Consider the following 20,278-nt stretch of genomic DNA (forward strand, 5'->3'; position numbering starts at 1 on the left):
TTGTTACCCATTCTTACCACACTCTTTGAGCAATCGTACATCCTCAAGGAGTTTCCATCCATCTTGTACTGGCTCTTTCCTCTTTACTGCTGTCTTTAATTTGGCTTTCTGTCATCATTAACGAACTTTCGTTCATCTACGAAATGCAGAAAAAGACTGCAAAAAAAATAATCAGAAGACTCAGATTAAACCTCTTGATTCATACGCATTTGTGTTTCAATGTTATGACATTTTTGTAGATGTAAAGATCTAGTTATCTGGAATATAAATGTGTCCGAAATCTCTCAATTCATTTAAAAATATGTTTTATAAAAGATGAAGGAAATGTTGTGTTTGGAGCAACATGATTTTCAGGCAAACTAACCTATAGGATATGGTACTATATATGTGTTACAATTTATTTCCACTCTTTTAATATTTATATTTTAAATACATTTTCAAAAGCCTGACACTACATCCACCATCTGTGCTCATTTTGTTGATCAAATTCTATCTGCAATGGAGGGGTATTGCTAAAAAAGAATTATTTTTCAGGAAGTAATACATACTTATGTTTCACACTGGACAAAGGTACTACTAATTTTTTTCTTGCAAGAAAGAGACACTATGACAACCAAGTGCAGAGTAGTTGCATGTGTTCGTGTAAAACGATTCTGTTTTTTGGAACCTCTGACACACTATATGAAGGCTTTCATTTTGTTTATGTCCTTCACTATAGCAATGTCAGTGTCGATTTGGATACAAAACAAAATCTGACAAATGCACCTTTTTCTGATCTTTTGAACTTGATTCTCCATTCAATTGATGAGATTCTTTTAGATTAATTTCCGATAGTCTTTTGACAAGCTGCTGTAAAGGTCGATCTGGTTTTCTAACTTATCGTTTTAATCCACCTAGGTAATTCTCGTATGGCAACGTGATCTCATGAAAATACGTGAGTATTTTTACGTAAAGTGTGATTCTACTACACGTACATTTACTAACGTTTTCACACACAATAAAACGTACAATACTGACTTATTAACAGCACTAAAATGTACAATATTGACGTATTAACAGCACTAAAATGTAAATTATCGACGTATCTGTTAACGTGTAAGCAGCCACCGGCTCCCATAAATCGTGGCATTAATATTGTTTATTTTATATCCAATAGTCACATCAATACATGTTTTCAGTCACATTTATTAAATGCATTTTACTAAGTAAATCAACCTAATATTATATAACAGAAATATAAAATAACATTTTGCTCTCGTGACATCACTACAAACTCATTTCGGGTGACTAGATAATGTTAAAAGAAGACTGAATTTTAAAACCGTCAGATGAATAACATTCTTGCCAACCATTTTGTAGTATTTAGCTTGTTGTTTGCTGTCAGACATAAAAAGGCATTTTCTCCTATTCAGCAACTGGCGATCACAATATACACCAAAACACAACATCAATTCACAAAACGCAACCCTTTATTTGTTTGCTGTAATCCAAATCGTTAGAATCCATATGTTTGCGAGAAACAAATCTAAAATTGAGCCCGGTGATCTTCATCTCCATTAGTCTTCATCTCCTCTCAGTAGCGCGACGGCAAACATCAAATCTCGCGCTCGTAAATTCAAATTTAAAAAACGCGCCCTCATGAAGCGTTACGACATGATTTACGGCAGTGGCATCTAACGCTCATTGGCTCTCGCCTGCTTCGTCACAGATTTTGACATGCCGTGTTTCAGTCGATTTGTATTTGAAATGGGAAAGGCGCAACTTCACGGAGAGAAGCCGGATTAATATTTTCATTAATTAATAGCTATTCTGCTCTGTACCTCATACAAAACTATTAACGTTATATACCACCAGAGAGGACTGCGACTGCAACACATCTTCATTTGAACTACTTTTGGTACCGCTTTTGACATTTTTGCAATAAATAAATTATTGTGATTACACTGGTCTGTCTGTTATGCTTTGATTTATAACAGTACGTTGTTTTAATAAATGCTAATGGGTAGGTTTAGGGGTAAGTGTAGGATTAGCCGTTCAAAATATTTTTTTTAATGCTATATTGTTACCAAAATCGTCATTTTCCAACGTTTTACCTTTTATTTTCTTTATATTCTGTATTAAATTGGTAGGTTTAGGTTTGGGGTAGTGTTAAGGGATCGTAGATTAATCAATAAAATGGTCAAAGGGAAATTATATAGATATCTTTATGATATAACAAAAAAAAAAAATGTTTTTACCAGAATAAAGTTTTGTATTCTTAAAAAAAAAGATTTCATGATGGATTCGTAAATATTGTACGTTTTTTAGCTGTAAAAATGTAATAATACTACGTTTAAATGTTGCAAATACGTCTATATTTTACATTTTAGCACTTCTCCAAACGTACTAAGACGTACGTTTAGTCTCTTTGAAAGTAACGTAATAATACCTACGTATTAAGGATGAGACCAGGCTGCGTATGGAAATAAAGATATATTATTAAGAGGGCCGAATGCTTTATACTCCTCTGCTAAATGGATAACCTGGTGGACATTGAAAACTACTTCATCTTTTCCATACAATCTGATGTAATGTTACAAATGACAAAAGAGCTTTGTTAGCAAATTCAATCATTGAATCGGAGAGGCCAGCACTAAGCAGCAGAAACATGCCAACAGAAAAGAGAATACAATTGTCATAAATTTCGCATTTAACACATCCTTTTAAAACAACGGTACCAGTATATAACATGAACTGGCGGAACTCTGTGGCTTTCCATCTATCCATATCTGTCAAAGAACGAGGCTTCCTGGCAAACTCTTGAGGCATAAAAGAACGGAGATCAACAAGGCTGTCAGAAATCTCTGTTATACGCTGTGAGGACAACCTTGCTCTAAGCCGTTTCCCTTTCATCCACATTTGAATTGATCTCCATGTCACTTCAAGACAGGAGCTGTGCATGTAGTCTAACAGGAATTGGGTTATCATTTTTACTAGTCCAGTCAAGGGGGCTTAAAGTATTATTCAAATGGTATTCTTGATTGGTCATCATTTCATAATCCATGTCAGTATGCAATGGAGCATCCATTTTAAGATATGTCATTTTATTAGCCCATACTCCAGTCTGGGAACATTTGTCACAACCAAAATAGTCATTGTGAGACTTGACATTTTTGATTAATGCTCGTGCAGGGGCATCGCAAATAAAAGGATACGACAACTTTAAAATGCGTACCATTCTTTACAATGCCTTCATGCAAAACCACTTTTAGTTCTCCAATGAAATCTCTCAACTACTCCCAGACTGAGCTTGGTTTACTAATGCCACAGAACAAACCAATTATGAAAGGAGATCGTGTTTTATTACAGTCAACTGTTGCGAGAATTGGCCAAAATTGTGTTCTGGAGCTTTTAAAAAGGGGGATGCCATCAATATTAAACTGCAAAGCAAGTATTTTCAAATTTTTTTGTACTAGAGATCCAACTTAACACGTTTTGCAAGCCATTTACCAGGCCAAAACGGTAATATTCTCCATTGCAAATGTTTACTATAGGTACCTTTGCCGGTGTACCAAGAAGTCTCCTGGCATCGTTGGGCAAATCAGGAAATAGTGCCGTTAGAGCTACTAAAGGGATGCAAAAAGATGCTGCCCATGTTTTGCAGTTTGCAGGGAATTATTGCTGCAGCTGTCAGATTCTACAGTGGGTTGGATACTACCAGGATCAGACAGATTGTCCGAATCATAGAAGAAATCAGCATCTGTGTTTTTTTCCAGATCAAATGAGTTCTCATGTGAGGGCGAAAGAGAGGAAACAATATTCCAAGAAGACGAGTGATCACTAATTTCCGAGTCTTGACTTTTGTGACCATTGGCACTAGTTTCCCCAGTGGTTTCAGTTTGTTATGCATTCATCCAAAATCTCTTTTTCTATTTGTTGTACACTGGCTAAAGTATTTCTCCTTTAAAGTATTAGTCCAATAAGACATTGTGATATGAGTATGTGTGTGCTATTGTCTGTAATATACGCATATTGGGCAATATACAGATTTATATGTACAGGATATTGTTTTTAATACAAGCAAAGTAATAAATGTTGGAAAGTGTTAATAATTACTTGCTTGTCTTGTATTTGAACTTTTGGTAAATGCTCCTGAAAGACAAAAGAAGACACACAAAAAAAGGAACTATAAATTACAGGGACAATAAAGAAGACAAAAATGTATGTTGATGTTAAATATGACTGTTTAATTATAGTTTACTAACAACATGCAGCTTTATTTTGGAGGCTTCTTAAAGAAACGGTTAAATGAATATAGTTATTATAACTTTTCTTAACTTCCATAGATGTGGCTGAAATAATAGTGTAAAATTAAAGATGATAGGAAGATGCTGTTTGAAGCCTCTCTGTTTATGGCCTCGGCTTCTGCAGTACAGTCAACAGGTGATGCTATATTTAAAAAAATATAGCAAGCTTTATGCATGCTCAACGCTCATCCAACGCCACGCCAGGCAGTGATTATAGTGGCATAAAATTAAATTGTATGAATGTAAATATGTTGAATGTTTGTTGAAACTGTAAGATCATTTCAGTCATTTTCAGATAGTACAAATTTTTCAATGGGGTCATCAATCATGTTTTTACTATGTATTTTTATTTTACAAAGTTTAATAGTTAGCAATCTGAGCTCCACCTAAAAAAAAAAATTATATATATATATATATATATATATATATATATATATATATATATATATATATATATATAAATATTTTTTTTCAGAGGAAACCTGCTTTTGGATTGTATTTGGCAAATACTGTGGCTCTTTTCACATGTGTTGGGTAATTAAGGTACTGAAAATTAGTAATTACCCTTATGAAAGAAAAATATATTTGCCAATATATTACTTGAAATATATTATAATATATATTTTAAATACATGAAATAATATATTGATGGTATTATACAATATATTATATATTCCTGTAATATATGGCAAAATATACAAATGATTGCCGCTTTCATATATTGCTATATATTGGAGAATATAAATATTAAATCCAATATATGTGAATATATCGCCTAATGTATTACATGATATTTTCCAATATACTGCAATATATTTTTGTTTCGTAAGGGTAGTTACAGTTACTACTTTTAAAAGTATATTAATTATTTTACAAATTACAGTATGTCAAAAGTAATTATTTACTACAGGGAAAGTAACTTAAGTTACTTTTATGTCTGCTTTTTAAATGCACATGAACAGTACTGAACAGTCAAACACAATAAACATTCATTTTAGACCATCAAAACACCTTCAAATTAAGCATTAGTACGGTGTTCATAATCTTACTGTCCATGCACTTCTAAAACATAGAATGCGCTATCATCCCAGAGAATTATAGTAAAGGGGCAATGATATTTTGTCATATTTTTGATGTCACCAGACTTTTCTTCAGTTAATCTGTACTTTCTCCATATAAACTGCCCCGTGTTATAAGACAGGAAGTTATATACAAATTTAGAATTTTACATTTTTGTGTTTCACAAAAGAAACTATGTGATCATCATTATCTGTGTTTTTATCATAACATTACAGTAGACTAACCTGCTATATAATGTAGTTTTAATTGATCTATCTAATCAGTAAACAATATACTTACACAGCTAAAGATGCTCTGTGTTTGGATGGCTCTTAAAAGAGCCTTTGTGGTTTATTCAGCTGCTGTTGACAAAGGGGAAAAACATCACTGAATATGAGTTGTATATTTTTCAAAGTTATTCTGTATACTGCAGGAGCGGAATAATGCTATCATCTTGAGAGCTGGGTTTGCTAATGCAAACACTAGCAATGCATACACTTTTACCTTGCACTTCTCCGGCTCCGCGTCAGTTATACGTTCTGAGATAACACTGCCATCTAGCGGTTGGGTGTTGTACAGTCTGTGGTTTAAACCGAACACAGCCACGAATCTTGGAAGTAAATAAATAAATATTGATACAGTGTTTTTGAGAATCGATACAGTATCGCCAAACATTAAATCGCGATATTCACGTGTATTGATATTTTCTTACACCCCTATAGTGTATGTTAAAGTGTGGCCAGAAACGGGCCAAAGTGGAATGTATACGTGTGTGTACCTGACGTTATGTGTTGATGATTGATTGACTCTGTGTTGGTGGGTCGCTGGTGGTAGAGGACTGTGCTTCTCCTTCTCCTACCCCCCTCTCGATCAGCAGCCAAATACAACCAACGCCTCAACCATTGCACCACCTCCTGGTTCGTGGATTCTCCGCATCCAGGATTTCTCAGAATGGCTTCTAGAAACAAACTATTATAGATATCATGGCAGGTTTCAGAGTTTAAATATAAGACTTTTTAAAAGACAAAGTAAAGACAGGCGAAGCCATTTAAAGAAAAAAAAAGTGTGTACTCGATTAACTGAGACTTATTACAGCACTTGCAGGTTGTTGGCCTTGTTTGTTTCGTTGCTTCTATTGCTCTCCTCTTTTTGTAAGTCGCTTTGGATAAAAGCATCTGCTAAATGATTAAATGTTCATGTTGGACAGACATTTTAATTGCATTTTGTGTCTGTTAAGAGGCACAAAGACACCCTTTACATTTATGCTCCTCATAACTGCCGTTTTTAGCTGAGTGGGAGCTCTGGGAATTAACTCTAACAGCTCCGTGTTGCAAGCACCAATCCGTTTTTCTTCCCTTTCTTTCTATAGACTGTACTCACAAAGGTATAGTGATCAAGATTAATATCGGATATGCTTGTCGTGTAGACTCATTTACGGTCCTGGACCAACCAAGGCAATATAGACATGATCTGCATGTCTGGCGAACGTCTCGTTTTGCTGGTTGGTCTTTTATCAAACTACCATGTTCTTACCTGTTTTCTCATCTTCTTTTCTAGTGATGCAATGGGGAGCAAGACTCCTCCAATTCATCTTCACCTTTCTTGACCGAAGTCGCTTGACTGGAATGGACTGCAAGCATCAAGACTGCTTCTGCTGGTACATGTACTAGATGATAGGTTATGTACTATGAAATGATCACCCCAAAGTTCATTTTGTTTGTTGTATTTGCTCAGCAGACATTAAAACCTTTTTGTCTCCAAAACCTACAGCTGATTGGTCAGTATTTACTTAAGCGTACAAAGAGCAAACAAGCACAGGTCAGTTGCCTTTTATCTGTCGGTGTCCCCTCATCAGCCGGATTGAGTGGCAGAAAAGCTGCTGCATTAATGGATTTAATAGTGGAAAACGCGATTAAAACAAATGGTTATCAGATTAAACTGAAGGTTGGACTTGATATAGTGTTTCTTACAACTTCCCAAAGATCCAGTGATCCATGGATATTGACATGAAGCCAGGAATCGTGTTTTCCTGACATTTATGAGTCTGATTTCGATACGATGTGGCTGCTTGTCAAGAATGGAAAACAAAAGTTTTATTAAAATTCTGAATATGTCATGGGCTTATTAATTGTTATTTTTTATATTTTGACTGTACAGCAAAGAGTTATGCTGAAAGCTGTCACTCATTCAATGAACGATCTCACAATTAGTGAAACTGACAACACAATGAATCTCTCATTTACGTAATGTCTACACTGAGAGAATTAGCGCACATTCAGAACTCAGCACTGGACAAAAACTACAGCGGGGAGTGGATTTTAACTTTCCAACACCTGTGATTGGCGGCAGCTTTTCCTTCTAAAAGCAATAAGTAGCAGACCGCAGTGGTTTGAGTTAGAAAATTACACACCATTATTGTACTATCTGTCTCCCTCGGTCCGGAGGGTAGCATAAAGATGTCCATGGGGTCCCGACACCTAACCTCTGGCTTTGGGCCTGGTTTTGTGTGGGGTTTTTTTGTTTGTTTTTTCAGGATTCTCACTGTAAACCGATACTGCCTCTCAGTCTTTTTGCCTCTCAGCGGGGCGTAAACCAAATAGATAAGTCCAAGACATAATTATAAACAATAACCTGTACTTTTGTGTACACTCAGAAAGGTCGTTAATTCAGGGAACTAATTATTTTGCATGCACTCACTCCAAAAGCTTCTTTTAAAAAAAAAAAAAAGTTTATAGATGGAAAGTTTTTAACTTTAAAAGCATTGCTAATTCTAGTTCATATTTCCAACAAACGAAATTCAAAGCCAAAATAATGAGAGAGAGAAAAGAAAAAAACTTTGAGTTACCACCATGCAAATTCAAACATTTAATTATTTAAATTTAATTAGGCCATTTTTAAAATGATCTCTCAATCTCAGAAGAGAAGTGAATAGCGCCCTCGCTCTTGCATGAAGTGAATCACACAGACACTGTGATTGGCTGTTTGCCGCACGTGTCACTTTCAGGTGCACGCGCTTCAGAGTTAATCGCTAACTCTGGATTAAACCTGAGTTGACAGAGAAAGCTTATACCAAGCTTTGGGAAACGGTTACACTTGATCTACACCAGGTTGGATTTATCTGGATTTGTCAACTCTAAACCTACTCAGAAACTCAAAGTTTGTTCAGCTAGCTTCATGCAACAGGCCTCTGGTGCACCTTAGCCTGTGTATAAACAGTGCAGCACTTCCAGAATGCCTGCTTACCATTGGCTGACGCTGTTCATGTGAGCACCTGAACTAGGAAACACCACTGTTTACACTGCGTCAACAGTGTAAGAGACTGACATAGGCTTAAAGAAATTGTTGACTAAAGTCTATTTTTGTTCGTTTTTTTGCGCACAAAAAGTACACGCAAGAGTTTGCATATTTTATAATGCTGAAAGGAGATCATATTTTTATGAATCAAACCTTTGCTATCGTTATCTCTCTAATATTTGAAAAAGAAAAAAATACAAGGTCTTGTAAAACATTTTTTATTTTTATTTTATTCTGAAAGAATGAGAGAGGCAAATAAAACAGAATTGGCTAAATTTAAAGAAAACAAATAGTTAATGGGCAGAAAAATTATTGGGAAAAGCCATGTGTTCCACAAAAGCACAACCTCAACTCTGTCCTCTGTCGATTTTAATATTCATATTTATTTATATTCACTGTATTGTGGAGGATTTTCTGCAGGAAAGTGATACATGGGCAGGTTGCTGACTGCAGGTGTCTAGAAGAAAAAGAAAACTGATTAACTTTCTTGCTTATGGATTAATTATTTATTGAAAAATATATTAAACAGGAATTTACACTACTACCTTACAAATTTGCAGTAAATGGACACTTAATCCAAATCATATATTATTTTGTGGATTTTGTTTAGAGTACTCAAGTTCAATTAAAGGATTAGTTCACTACAGAATAAAAAAAAAATCATGATAGTTAACTCAGACCCATGTTATCAAAGATGTTCATGCCTTTTTTCAGCAAAAAGAAATTAATAACCCTAATTTATAACCGTAAACGAAATGTGGTGGGGGGGGGGGCACATTGCAGATCTAGTACAAGATGAGCATTTGTGGTTAAAAAGTAAAATTAGTTTTTGTTTTCATTTTTTTAAGACTTAATGTCTGATCGTTTGACCAGATAAGACCCTGTCTTGTAGAGCTCTTTGATACTGCATTGAAATTGCAATTTGTACCCAGTGAAGTCCACTATAAGGAGAAAAATCCTGGAATGTTTTCCTCGAAAATCTTTTTGACTGAAGAAAAAAAAAGACATCAACTTCTTTGATGACATGGGTGTCACGTATCCTACGCCTGCTGTTTCCGCTGCACACACCGTTACATGTTTACCCTGACGACAATTTCCCATGTTCCATCGCTTTAATTATGTCCGCACCTGTAGTCAATCACAAGGGCTATAAAACAATGATACACAAGTTCCGATCGCCAAGTATTGTTAGCGTATATTGTCTAGTTGATAGCATCTTTACAGAGCGAATCCTAGTGTTCCTTGTCTAGCCTTAGGCCACATCCACAGGAAGCCAGAGCTTTCCCAATCCAATCTTTTTTTCCCCGTGGTCTCAAGAAATATCTGCTTGCACACAAAACCACTGAAACCAACTCACAATGATGTAGTATACATGCCGGACCAGTGTGTAGCGCTGTAATTCTGCCACAAAAATACACTAAAAATGTGGCCTTACTCTTCCTTGTTTGCCTTACGTTTTGATCCTAGCCTGGTTTCCTGTGTTCTGCCTGCCCTGGACTCTTGCTCGTCACGGATTACCCCTCTCTCGTCTCACCCTAATCAGATACCGTTTGACTCACACATGGACTTTAGCCTGGTTACTTTGATTACCCTCTTGCCTTGTCCAGTAGACTATGATCTCAGTTTGATATGGGCAAGACAATGAGCATTAAAGGAACAGACGAGGGTCAACAAACAGTTTTCTTTTGACCCCTGCCTGTTCTGAACACATTTTTTGTAAATAAAGCCTTTGCATATCGATCTGCACGCCTCTCGCCTCAGTCCCTCCATAACAATGGGTGTGAGTACATTTTTATTCTGGAGTAACTAATCCTTTAAACTGGGGTTACAAGCTTCTCTTACCCCTGAGTTGTTAAGATCATGGAAATGATTGGGCCTTAAATCACACGGTTGTGCAGTTACAACTAGTGGAACAAACGGCACCTGTGGAAAGATACACATGTAAAGTTTTATGGCTTCTTTTTGTGAAACGCCACGCAATGCGTTGACCCTCTATTGCAATGTCTTTAAACCTTTAATTCTGAAACTGTCTGCCAATGTTCTTTAAATCGAGTAGAAGAAAGCAGAATAAGCCCCTTCAGAGTGATGCAAGACCCCTCTGCTTCACGTCGGGGTCCTGATCACTCTGTCGGGGTTTATTCTGCGATAACAACCGGCTGGGTGTACATTATCCCTTACTTATTAGTAAGTTTCCATCATTTTTTGGATTCAAGATTAAAGCTTGGTCATTTTGCATGTTAAAAGTTCGAGGGTTTGAACGTTTGAAAAGTGAAGAATTTAAGAAATAAATATTTGCATTGTAACTTTTTTTTAGTGTTTTATTATGTAAAGCGTGAACCCTGAAATGTGAAGCGTGTAAAGACCCTTAAAGTAAACTTTTTCCATTATATGTACATATCTGAGGAGTTGAACTGACAAAAAGGTTTTGAAACCCAACTTGACGTATCACTCACCTGTGGATAACAGCAGCAGACGGCTTTACAGGCAAATGCTGACAGCCAGATGGAGATTATAAACTCAAGGATGGAGAATACCAATGATACACCACTAATTCCCCAGAAGAGATTCTGTGAATAATAACAAAATAAAAATGATGGTAATAATAATGGCACTGGCACTGTATCCTCAGACAAGGTTCATATAGTAATACATGTATAGGTCAAACTCTACTAAATTTATAATAAATGTATAATGACAATGCCTTGCATTGTAAATGATCAGTAATAGCAAGAGATTTAAAGCTACTTAATTGATCTTATTGTTATTACTAAATAAATGTGAATATAAAAGTTGATGGCATACCTCATACTTCCCAAAATAAGGTTTAATATAACAATCATAATTGTAGCAGTAAGTATACTTGTTGAATGGCCCTAGACCCAAATCCATTGAAATTATGATAAAGGAAACGCCTGCAGTTATAGCACTGAAAATGTTCATCCCAAGTGAACCTTTCACCTATAAGAAAAAAACAACAACAACATTAAATTGGCATACTGACAGAAATGTTAATTAATATGCAGTCCTTTTAATAAATAAACAGATTAATAAATTAGGAAAAAATCAATGTAGTGTGATAAAATTACACTACTTGACTAACTGAACGAATTAATGAATTGAATGAATGAACCAATCAATCAAGCAAGCAAGTTGATAGCCTTGTGGGTAGCGTGCCGACATGCAGCACGGTTGTCCCAAATTGAGTCCCAGCTTTCCTAATCCTAATTTTCTAAACCCATGATTTACTCACCCTCAAGTTATCCTAGGTGTATATGACATTCTTCTTTCAGACGAATACAATCAGTTCCCTTTCAGTCGGTCACGTTCGACGTACGTTGGAACTGAACCGACGAATTGTACGTCTCCGTTCCCTTCTTCAGGGAACGAGGGTTACATACGTAACCGAGACGTTTTATTAGAAAATCTCCTGGCTCTTCCAAGCATTATAAAGGGCAGTGAATGTTGCTTGGGTGTGTGATATGTTTGTGTGAGAATAATATCCATATTTTAGATGGTAAGTAAGATACCTAGCTTCCAGCAGACAGTAAAGAACTTTGTCAGTTCAGTAGTTATTCTTTCACTGTCTGCAGAAGCTAGTAATTTTACTAAATAACATTTTAAATATGGATATTTTCCTCACACGAACTGATTTACTTCAGAAGGCCTTTATTAACCCATCGGAGCGGTGTTGAGCAGTTATATGATGGATAGATGCACTTTTATGGACTTCAAAAATGACCCAACAGTCACTGCCATTGTAAAGCTTGGAAGAGCCAGGACATTTTTAATATAAATAAGAATGTCATATACTACTAGGATGACTTTGGGGCGAGTAATTCATTGGGAAATTTTCGTTTTTGGGTGAACTAACCCTTTAAGGAATTTCAGTTGTAGCGCCTCCTATAGCTTCAACTTTGGCACAATTTCTTGTGAATTCTCAAAATGTCCTGTAGTCTACTAATAGGTTAATTAGGTTTGGATGTTGGTTCCCTGACATGAGTGTGAAGCGCTTTGGGTGTACAGTAGTACATTTGAAAGCGCTATATAAATGCCTCATTCATTCATTCATTCATTCATTCATTCATTCAGAAAATAAAGTATAAAAATTTACATTTCCAGACTGTTTGATTCACTTAATTTTTTTTGCCAGCTATATCCCTAACTGCAATGAGCTCGATTTTGTGAAGATTGGACCAACAGTCTAGGATTTTTTCCCCACAGAAAATCCTAAATGGCTGACATTTTTATAGACAGAAATACAATTTGTGAGATTAATTTGAAAATTCAAGGGAAAAATCCTTAAATGTACTTCTGCACCACCTATTGTTGGATAGATCTGTCTGTGTGCCTGGGTAGAAGAGCACATTTGGGACCTCATTGACAAGTTTGGGTTACGGTCGCTGATGCCCATTGTAACGATTATGTTCAGGTTTGGTTTTGTGTTGGTTTCCTGTTTTGTCTGCCTTAGTTCTTTAGTTAGTTTCCCTAAATGTTAATTAGTTCTTTCACATCTGTTCTGTTTCTGTCAATCACTCCCCATTTATTTAAAACAGAACGTTTTTTGTCACGCGTACCAAACCCCAAAAGGACAGCCCTATGCTTCTTTTGACTCATTCACAGATACACAGGTGTTCGACGCATGCAGTTGAGCCATGACACGTATTTATTTTTATAACAGAATAAGGAAGAACAAATCAGTACAGAAAAAAAGTTTAAACACAATAGGGTTCAGGCAACACCAGTTCTTGGACACCCAGCTCAAAAAAAGTATTTGTGTACTTACCAAACATAAACCGGAGGGTGAATTCAGATTGTTTTCTGCAGCAATGGAGAGTGAGCCTGTGATAATGTACTGAGAGCAGAGAGAAAGACAAAAATAGAGACTTCTGATGGAATATGTAACTAGTATTATAAAAGATACTAAATTGTATAAATGTTTCTTACAATGATAGATGCCCAGAAAGTAAAATAGGCAAAAATAGATCCTGCATCTATTGTAGACACGATTCCCAACAGGAGAATCAACAGACCAATCATTATCTGGACAGTCTGTGAAAGACAAGAGAGGCTTTAAAAGAGCAAGCAAAACAATATTACATTTTGTGGAACAACACTTGTATGAGGAAAACATCCAAAAACGATTCTACCTGTGTGGAACTCTCATTCTACACATACTAATTCGTCCATTGCTTCTAAAACATTCTTCTCTGTGACTGATACACTAATTTTTACTGTTTTAGTCTGTCAATTATAAGCCTCGTCTTTTATTGTCTTTTCTGCATGGTCACCAAAGCAGTGTCACATTCTTCAATAAAAATGTGTTTTGTTCATGTGTGTATCGCTCGTTTTTAGAATTTTTTTCATTACCTCAAACTGACACGTGCATAAAAATCAATTATTTTGGTTTATGAACAATTTCTCACCCCAAGTACTTTTGGTTGGCCTCTCAGAAATGGCTGAATCCCTTGAAGAGGTGAAACTCCTGCTGGCTGTTGTACATAAACAGGCACAGGAGCATTTGTCCCAGTCCCTGGTGTTGGTGGTTGAACTTGGATGACAACCGTCGAAGAGTTCGCGGCAGGGCGAGACATTTTTGATTCAGAATCTGAAACTGACCCGTACAAAATCATAGTAAATCAAAACATGTACCAGATATGATTATAAAATAGACTGTCTATGTGTAGTTGCAGTGTAGTTTTACCAGAAAAAAAATTGTTCTCTTCAGTTGTTTGTGATGCACTTTGCTCTGTAGTTCAGTCCACTCTTCTGATATAAGCCAAGATGTATGCGAGATGTATGTTTATAAGAATAAAAGAGGAAGCAGGTGGAGCTCTGGTGGTTAGGAAAGGTTGAAAAGCTGGCCCTTTCATTATGGGAAACAGAAGTTACAACAAAAAAAGACAAAAAAAAAAAAAAAACAGAAGTATTTATACATATGTTTATGTTGTACTTTATAACAAGCAATGGTAATTTGAAAACAGTAAATATTGTAAAATACTAAGTGCAATGTGATTTAAAATGCCCCAATGAAAGCAGGGAAACACTCTGTGGCTGATTAAACCTTAAAAAAAGTCTGAAGCTATTAGCATTCATTGTCCTCTTGAATTTGAACAAAACATTATTGTTGTGTTGTAACTACAGTCTCATTTAAATACATGAACTCACTGTTTAAAAACAAAGGATTTTCACTTTACTGCGTAATACTGTTGCGCACACTGAAAATTTTCATTTACACATTTTAATTTACATGACAACAAAATAAAAGAATAGAAGAATTTGTTTCATGTACAAATTATAACTTGCAAAATAAACAGTGTACAGAACAATCACTTCTCTTTTATTCATACTACACATTTCCATAACAGAAATAATGTATAAAACAGTCACTTCTCTTTTAATTTACTCTACACATTTCAAATTACATTACGGAAATAAACAATGTATAGTATTATGTTGATTAATTTACAAATAAATGTAGGCCTACGTAAATAAAATACATAGAAACATTTTCATTGACCACGAGTGCACGTTTAGAGGGAACATTCAGCATTTTGTGGTTGGGTTTTGGAAGACACTTTACATACTGGTACCTACATTTTTCTAGCCTGACGTGGTCATACTCAATTCTAGTCAGAATATCAGTCTGAAACTGCTCCATTGGGCTGTGATTATGAGGCGTGTTTCAACCGAACCAGGAAAGACATCAATTGGACAGACCTACAACCAATCAGAGCAACGAAGCGACGCATAACGTTACTTGTCAAATGTCAACAGAGCTCAACTGCACTGTGATGCCAAGTCCGTGTTTTTTTCCGCGGGTTCTTTTCTATGTCTGCGGGTTGAAGCGACTATTATGTGATATATAGACCCTGGAGTGCAAATTTTAGCAGGCAACCTTGCCAAAATACCACACATTTTACCCCCCAAACGCCATTTTTTCACCGGAGAACCCCCCCTAGTAGTTGCCGCGTTTTGTTGTAAAAACTTGGCAACCCTGTCTGCACGCGCACTGAAATCAGGCTGGAATACACGATCTTTGCCGGTGTTGTTAAACAATTTAATGATACACAGAGTACTTACCCAACATGATCATCTTTTCTGAGAGAAATTGTGATGGTGAATGCATATATAAACAAGCTCTCCGTTTAGGATTCAAACAAATATAATCCAAGCCCCTTTGATGACGTGCATGATTACGTTACTGTTGATCATCTGTCCATCATCGTCTAAAGCCCGCCCTTGATGATTTCATTGGTCCGAACAGTTTCTGTTCGGGGATAATTACTCCTCTATGGAGCAAGGCCAGACCGAATTGGCCGACCTAAAAATTTTGTGGGCGGGGCTAAATTCGGCTGGCATCCAGGCTAACATTTTTCCCCAGTCTCTCTATTCTTTAAATGAGAGATTCTGGAAACTAAATCTAAATTTAGCGGTATCTAGGGGTGTAACGATTCGTTTTAACAACAATTCGATTCGTATCACGATTTGAGGTTGTCAATACGATTTTAGGACGATATTGGTTCATTTAGAACGATATGATCCGAAACGATTCAGTGACTTGAAATCAATTCAGTAACTTTTTAGCCAAAAATTTAAATCAGTGTGACTGTTTTATTTCAATCGAATCGTTGTTAAAACGAATCGTTACACCCCTAGCGGTATCGGTTGGGTCAGGAAGAAATTCTATTCATTCTAAACGGAGAACAGGAGTGGGAGGGTGCAGAACAGAGCCTATAGCGGAGCGGGGTGAAAAAACTGTCCTGTGCAAACCTCTAGCTGGGGCGTCCTGCTCTCCGTGCGCCGCTGGGGCTTCCTGCTCTCCGTGCGCCGCTGGGGCTTCCTGCTCTCCCTGCGCCGCTGAGGCGTCCTGCTCTCCCTGCGCCGCTGAGGGGTCCTGCTCTCCGTGCGCCGCTGAGGGGTCCTGCTCTCCGTGCGCCGCTGAGGCGTCCTGCTCTGACTGCGCCGCCCCGGCGCCCTGCCCTGCCCGCGCAAAACCGGCACCCTGCTCTGACCGCGCCTCCCTGGGTGTCTGAACTTTGTGGGCCACCATGGTCTCCTGAACTTTTTGTTTTCCTCATGTTTCCCTTGTTGTCCCCTCCCTTGTCTGTTCCTTCCTTGTTTGTTTTCCCCGTCCCGCCTTGGTCTGTCCCTCCCGTGCCCCCCTGGTCTGACCCTCCCGTGCCCCCCTGGTCTGTCCCTCCCGTGCCCCCCTGGTCTGTCCCTCCCGTGCCCCCCTGGTCTGTCCCTCCCGTGCCCCCCTGGTCTGTCCCTCCCGTGACCCCTGGTCTGTCCCTCCCGTGCCCCCCTGGTCTGTCCCTCCCGTGCCCCCCTGGTCTGTCCCTCCCGTGCCCCCCTGGTCTGTCCCTCCCGTCCCGCCCTGGTCTGTCCCGCCCGTCCCTAGTGGAGCGTCTGGTAGCCGCTCCTTAAGGAGGGGGTAATGTCACATGCCTGTCCTGTCTTGTGTGCACATTTGGGTTTTTGTCTCTGGTCTACTGTCAACCCCGCCCTTCTTGTTATCTGATTATTGGTTAATTTGCCCCACCTGTTCTCCCTCATTATCTGCCTTGTTTGTTCCCTTTATAATCTCCTTGTGTTTGTCAGTCTGTGTTGGATCCTTGTGTAATGTCTGCGTCTTCCGTCCTCCCCGTGATTCTGTTGGTTTGTTTAAGTTTATATTTTATTTTTCTATTATGTGTTTTTCCCCCTCGTGGGTTGTTGTTTTGAGTTTATGTTTTATTTTGTATTAAATCATCTTTCTCCTGCACATGAGTCCTCGCACCATTTTCCCTTGTCTGTGACGTGACAGTGACTCACTCATTAAGACGGTCACCTGCTGCCTCCTCCTGGAGGTTCAGTTTCTTGTTTGCACATATATTCCAACATGTCTTAATATCACGGAATGGTAATTATTGACTTTAGCCTAGATTGATGGCTCTCAATATCGCAATATATAGCATTGGGGGGAAAAAATATCGCAATGTAATTTTTTTCCAATATCGTGCAGCCCTAATGCTTATCGTTTTGTAACTGAAAAAGCTAAGATAGCTTACATAATATCTCTCCTGTCTGCTCGTGCACTTTAGTAGGCAAACACCATCTTGTACCAAGACGGCCCACTCACTAGTTCCCTTAACAGCTTCATTGCACACTTTAAGGAAGTGTTCAGTCGGACCACTATACCTTGATCCACGATCAACTCTATCACCTTTGAACTGCAATGGTTCCTAAGGTACACCAACTTTTATAAAAAGTGCATCGCCAGCTTCAGCCTGATTGCTTCTTCCATTACATCACTGCTATGTAATCGCCTCAAGTATCTGTCCTGGAATCCAGTCGCCACAAAGGACTTAACCCAGCTGAAAGAAGCAAAATAACGATATCGGCAACCGTGAGCTTTTAGCCATCAAGGAAGCTCTAGAACAATGGAAACACTGACTGGATTGAGCTAAAGTCATCACTCATCATCGCAAATTGGAATATTTCCAAAATACACTCTATCTAAAAAACAAAGCCCACTGGGCTTGGCAAGGATTAAAGGGATCCCATGGTGTTGAGACTTGTATGGCTTAATATAACATAAATGATGTCTCTTACTGAATTATGTGGTAGAAAACCCATGAAAGATCTACGTTATTTAAAAAATCGATTTTATATTTGGACCATGGGCGGCGCCATTTTGTTTGCGTTCTAGGTTGATGACGTAGAGTGGTTGAACTCCTCAATCAGCTGGCGTTACCCGTTGCTATTTTTACCACAACGCAACTCGAAAATTGTTTCAGAGTTAAACAAAACAAATTAATTGCTTTGTAATTGTACTTAAAACACACTCAAACATACATGTGCACACAAACTCACCTACACAAGTCACAAACAGATCGGCGGGCGCGCACACACATACCTGACTGCTCTGTCTCAATCGCATGCATCATCACCAAAACATCCTGCCTCTCTTCCTCACGTTACTTTATCCCATCGTCCTACCTAGATATTTCCCTCTGCTGGTCACATTAGGCATTATAGTTAATCTACTATCAACAGTCTATCTGGGGAACAGGATGTGTTGAACAGGATATCAACAAAGGGAATAGATTGAGGGTTATGTATGCGCGCGCAGTGCGTGCGTGTGTGTGTGTGTTCGCGCCGATCTGTTGGGCTGGGTGTGTGTTCGCGCCGATCTGTTGGTGTGTGTGTGTGTTGCTGTGTTCGCGCCGATCTGTTGGGGTGTGTGTGAGTCTGTGTGAGAGAGAGAGTTTGTGTGCACATGTATGTTTGAGTGCGTGAAGTCGGACAGCTGTTTGTAAATCGGCTTTACTCGTTATTGCGGTGGAACGTGAGACTGAATGACTGCACTCGAACATGTCCACTATGGTGTCGGACAACACTACAAATGTCCGTCCCTTCAAATAATGCCCTATTTAAGGGTATAGGGTCGATTTCAGATTCAGCCCCTGTCGTGGAGACTGAGCAGCCCAACATCTCGATTGAGACAGAGCCTGTCGTGTGCGCGCCCGCCGATCTGTTTGTGACTTGTGTAGGTGAGTTTGTGTGCACATGTATGTTTGAGTGTGTTTTAAGTATAATTACAAAGGAATTCATTGGTTTTGTTTAACTCTGAAACAATTTTCGAGTTGCGTTGTGGTAAAAATAGCTACAGGTAATGCCAGCTGATTGAGGAGTTCAACCACTCTACGTCATCAACCTAGAACGCAAACAAAATGGCGCCGCCCATGGTCCAAATATAAAATCGATTTTTAAAATAACGTAGATCTTTCATGGGTTTTCTACTACATAATTCAGTAAGAGACATCATTTATGTTATATTAAGCCATACAAGTCTCAACACCATGGGATCCCTTTAAGGCAGTGTCATCATTCCAGACTTACTTCAACTTTCTTCTGAAGTCATTCTCCAGGGACATGACCCAGGACATCCAGCACTTAGTTCGAAGATGTCCTCTGTCTGCCATCTCCAAAACACACAGAAAGCTCCCAGAAGGCAAGCTCCATCCTCAAACCATTCCTCACTGTCCCCAGTCTCACCTGGGAATAGACTTTGCTACCCACCTACCTCCATCAGACGAAAACACCTGCATCCTAGTAGTTCAAGTTCAAGTTCAATTTTATTTATATAGCACATTTCCCACAGCCCCCAAGCTGACCAAAGTGCTTTACAGAAGGTCAAGAATAGCATACATAAATAGAAATAAAACCAGAACAGAGTAAAAAATAAAAAGCACAACTTTTAAAAGTCAAACACATCAGGGTAATCCGTACACTAAAGAAAATAGAAAAGTTATTGTGACTTAAAAATAGACAATGTAGGGGCCAGCCTGATCTCTAAAGGCAGGGTATTCCAGAGCCGTGGCCCTGCTACCGCAAATGCACGCTCACCTCTACGCTTCAGTCTAGCGCGTGGAACGACCAGCAAAGCATGATCACAAGAACGGAGTCTTCTGGACGGAGTAGAGGAGTGAAGGAGTTCTGATAGATAGACAGGCGCTTTGTTATGAAGGGATTTATAGACGAAGAGGAGAATTTTAAGATCTATTCTCTGACAAATCGACAGCCAATGAAGTGATCTAAGAATAGGAGTGACATGTTCATATTTACGACGCTTTAAAAGAAATCTGGCAGCAGCA

General features: G+C 38.2%; 1 protein-coding gene across 1 annotated transcript; it reads right to left on the reverse strand.

Moving 5' to 3' along the window:
- Positions 1 to 8,899: 8,899 nt before the first annotated feature.
- Positions 8,900 to 14,401, reverse strand: LOC137049371 (membrane-spanning 4-domains subfamily A member 8-like). Its single transcript, XM_067427919.1, has 8 exons — positions 14,341 to 14,401; positions 14,063 to 14,250; positions 13,584 to 13,688; positions 13,423 to 13,491; positions 11,442 to 11,597; positions 11,093 to 11,206; positions 10,482 to 10,562; positions 8,900 to 9,096 (listed from the first exon to the last, which is right to left on the reverse strand). The coding sequence occupies exons 2-8, from the start codon at positions 14,228 to 14,230 to the stop codon at positions 9,022 to 9,024; spliced, it is 768 nt and encodes a 255-aa protein (XP_067284020.1). The 5' UTR covers positions 14,231 to 14,250; positions 14,341 to 14,401; the 3' UTR covers positions 8,900 to 9,021.
- Positions 14,402 to 20,278: the final 5,877 nt, after the last annotated feature.

Source organism: Pseudorasbora parva, chromosome 20, assembly GCF_024679245.1.
Source record: "Pseudorasbora parva isolate DD20220531a chromosome 20, ASM2467924v1, whole genome shotgun sequence".
Lineage (NCBI taxonomy): Eukaryota > Metazoa > Chordata > Actinopteri > Cypriniformes > Gobionidae > Pseudorasbora > Pseudorasbora parva.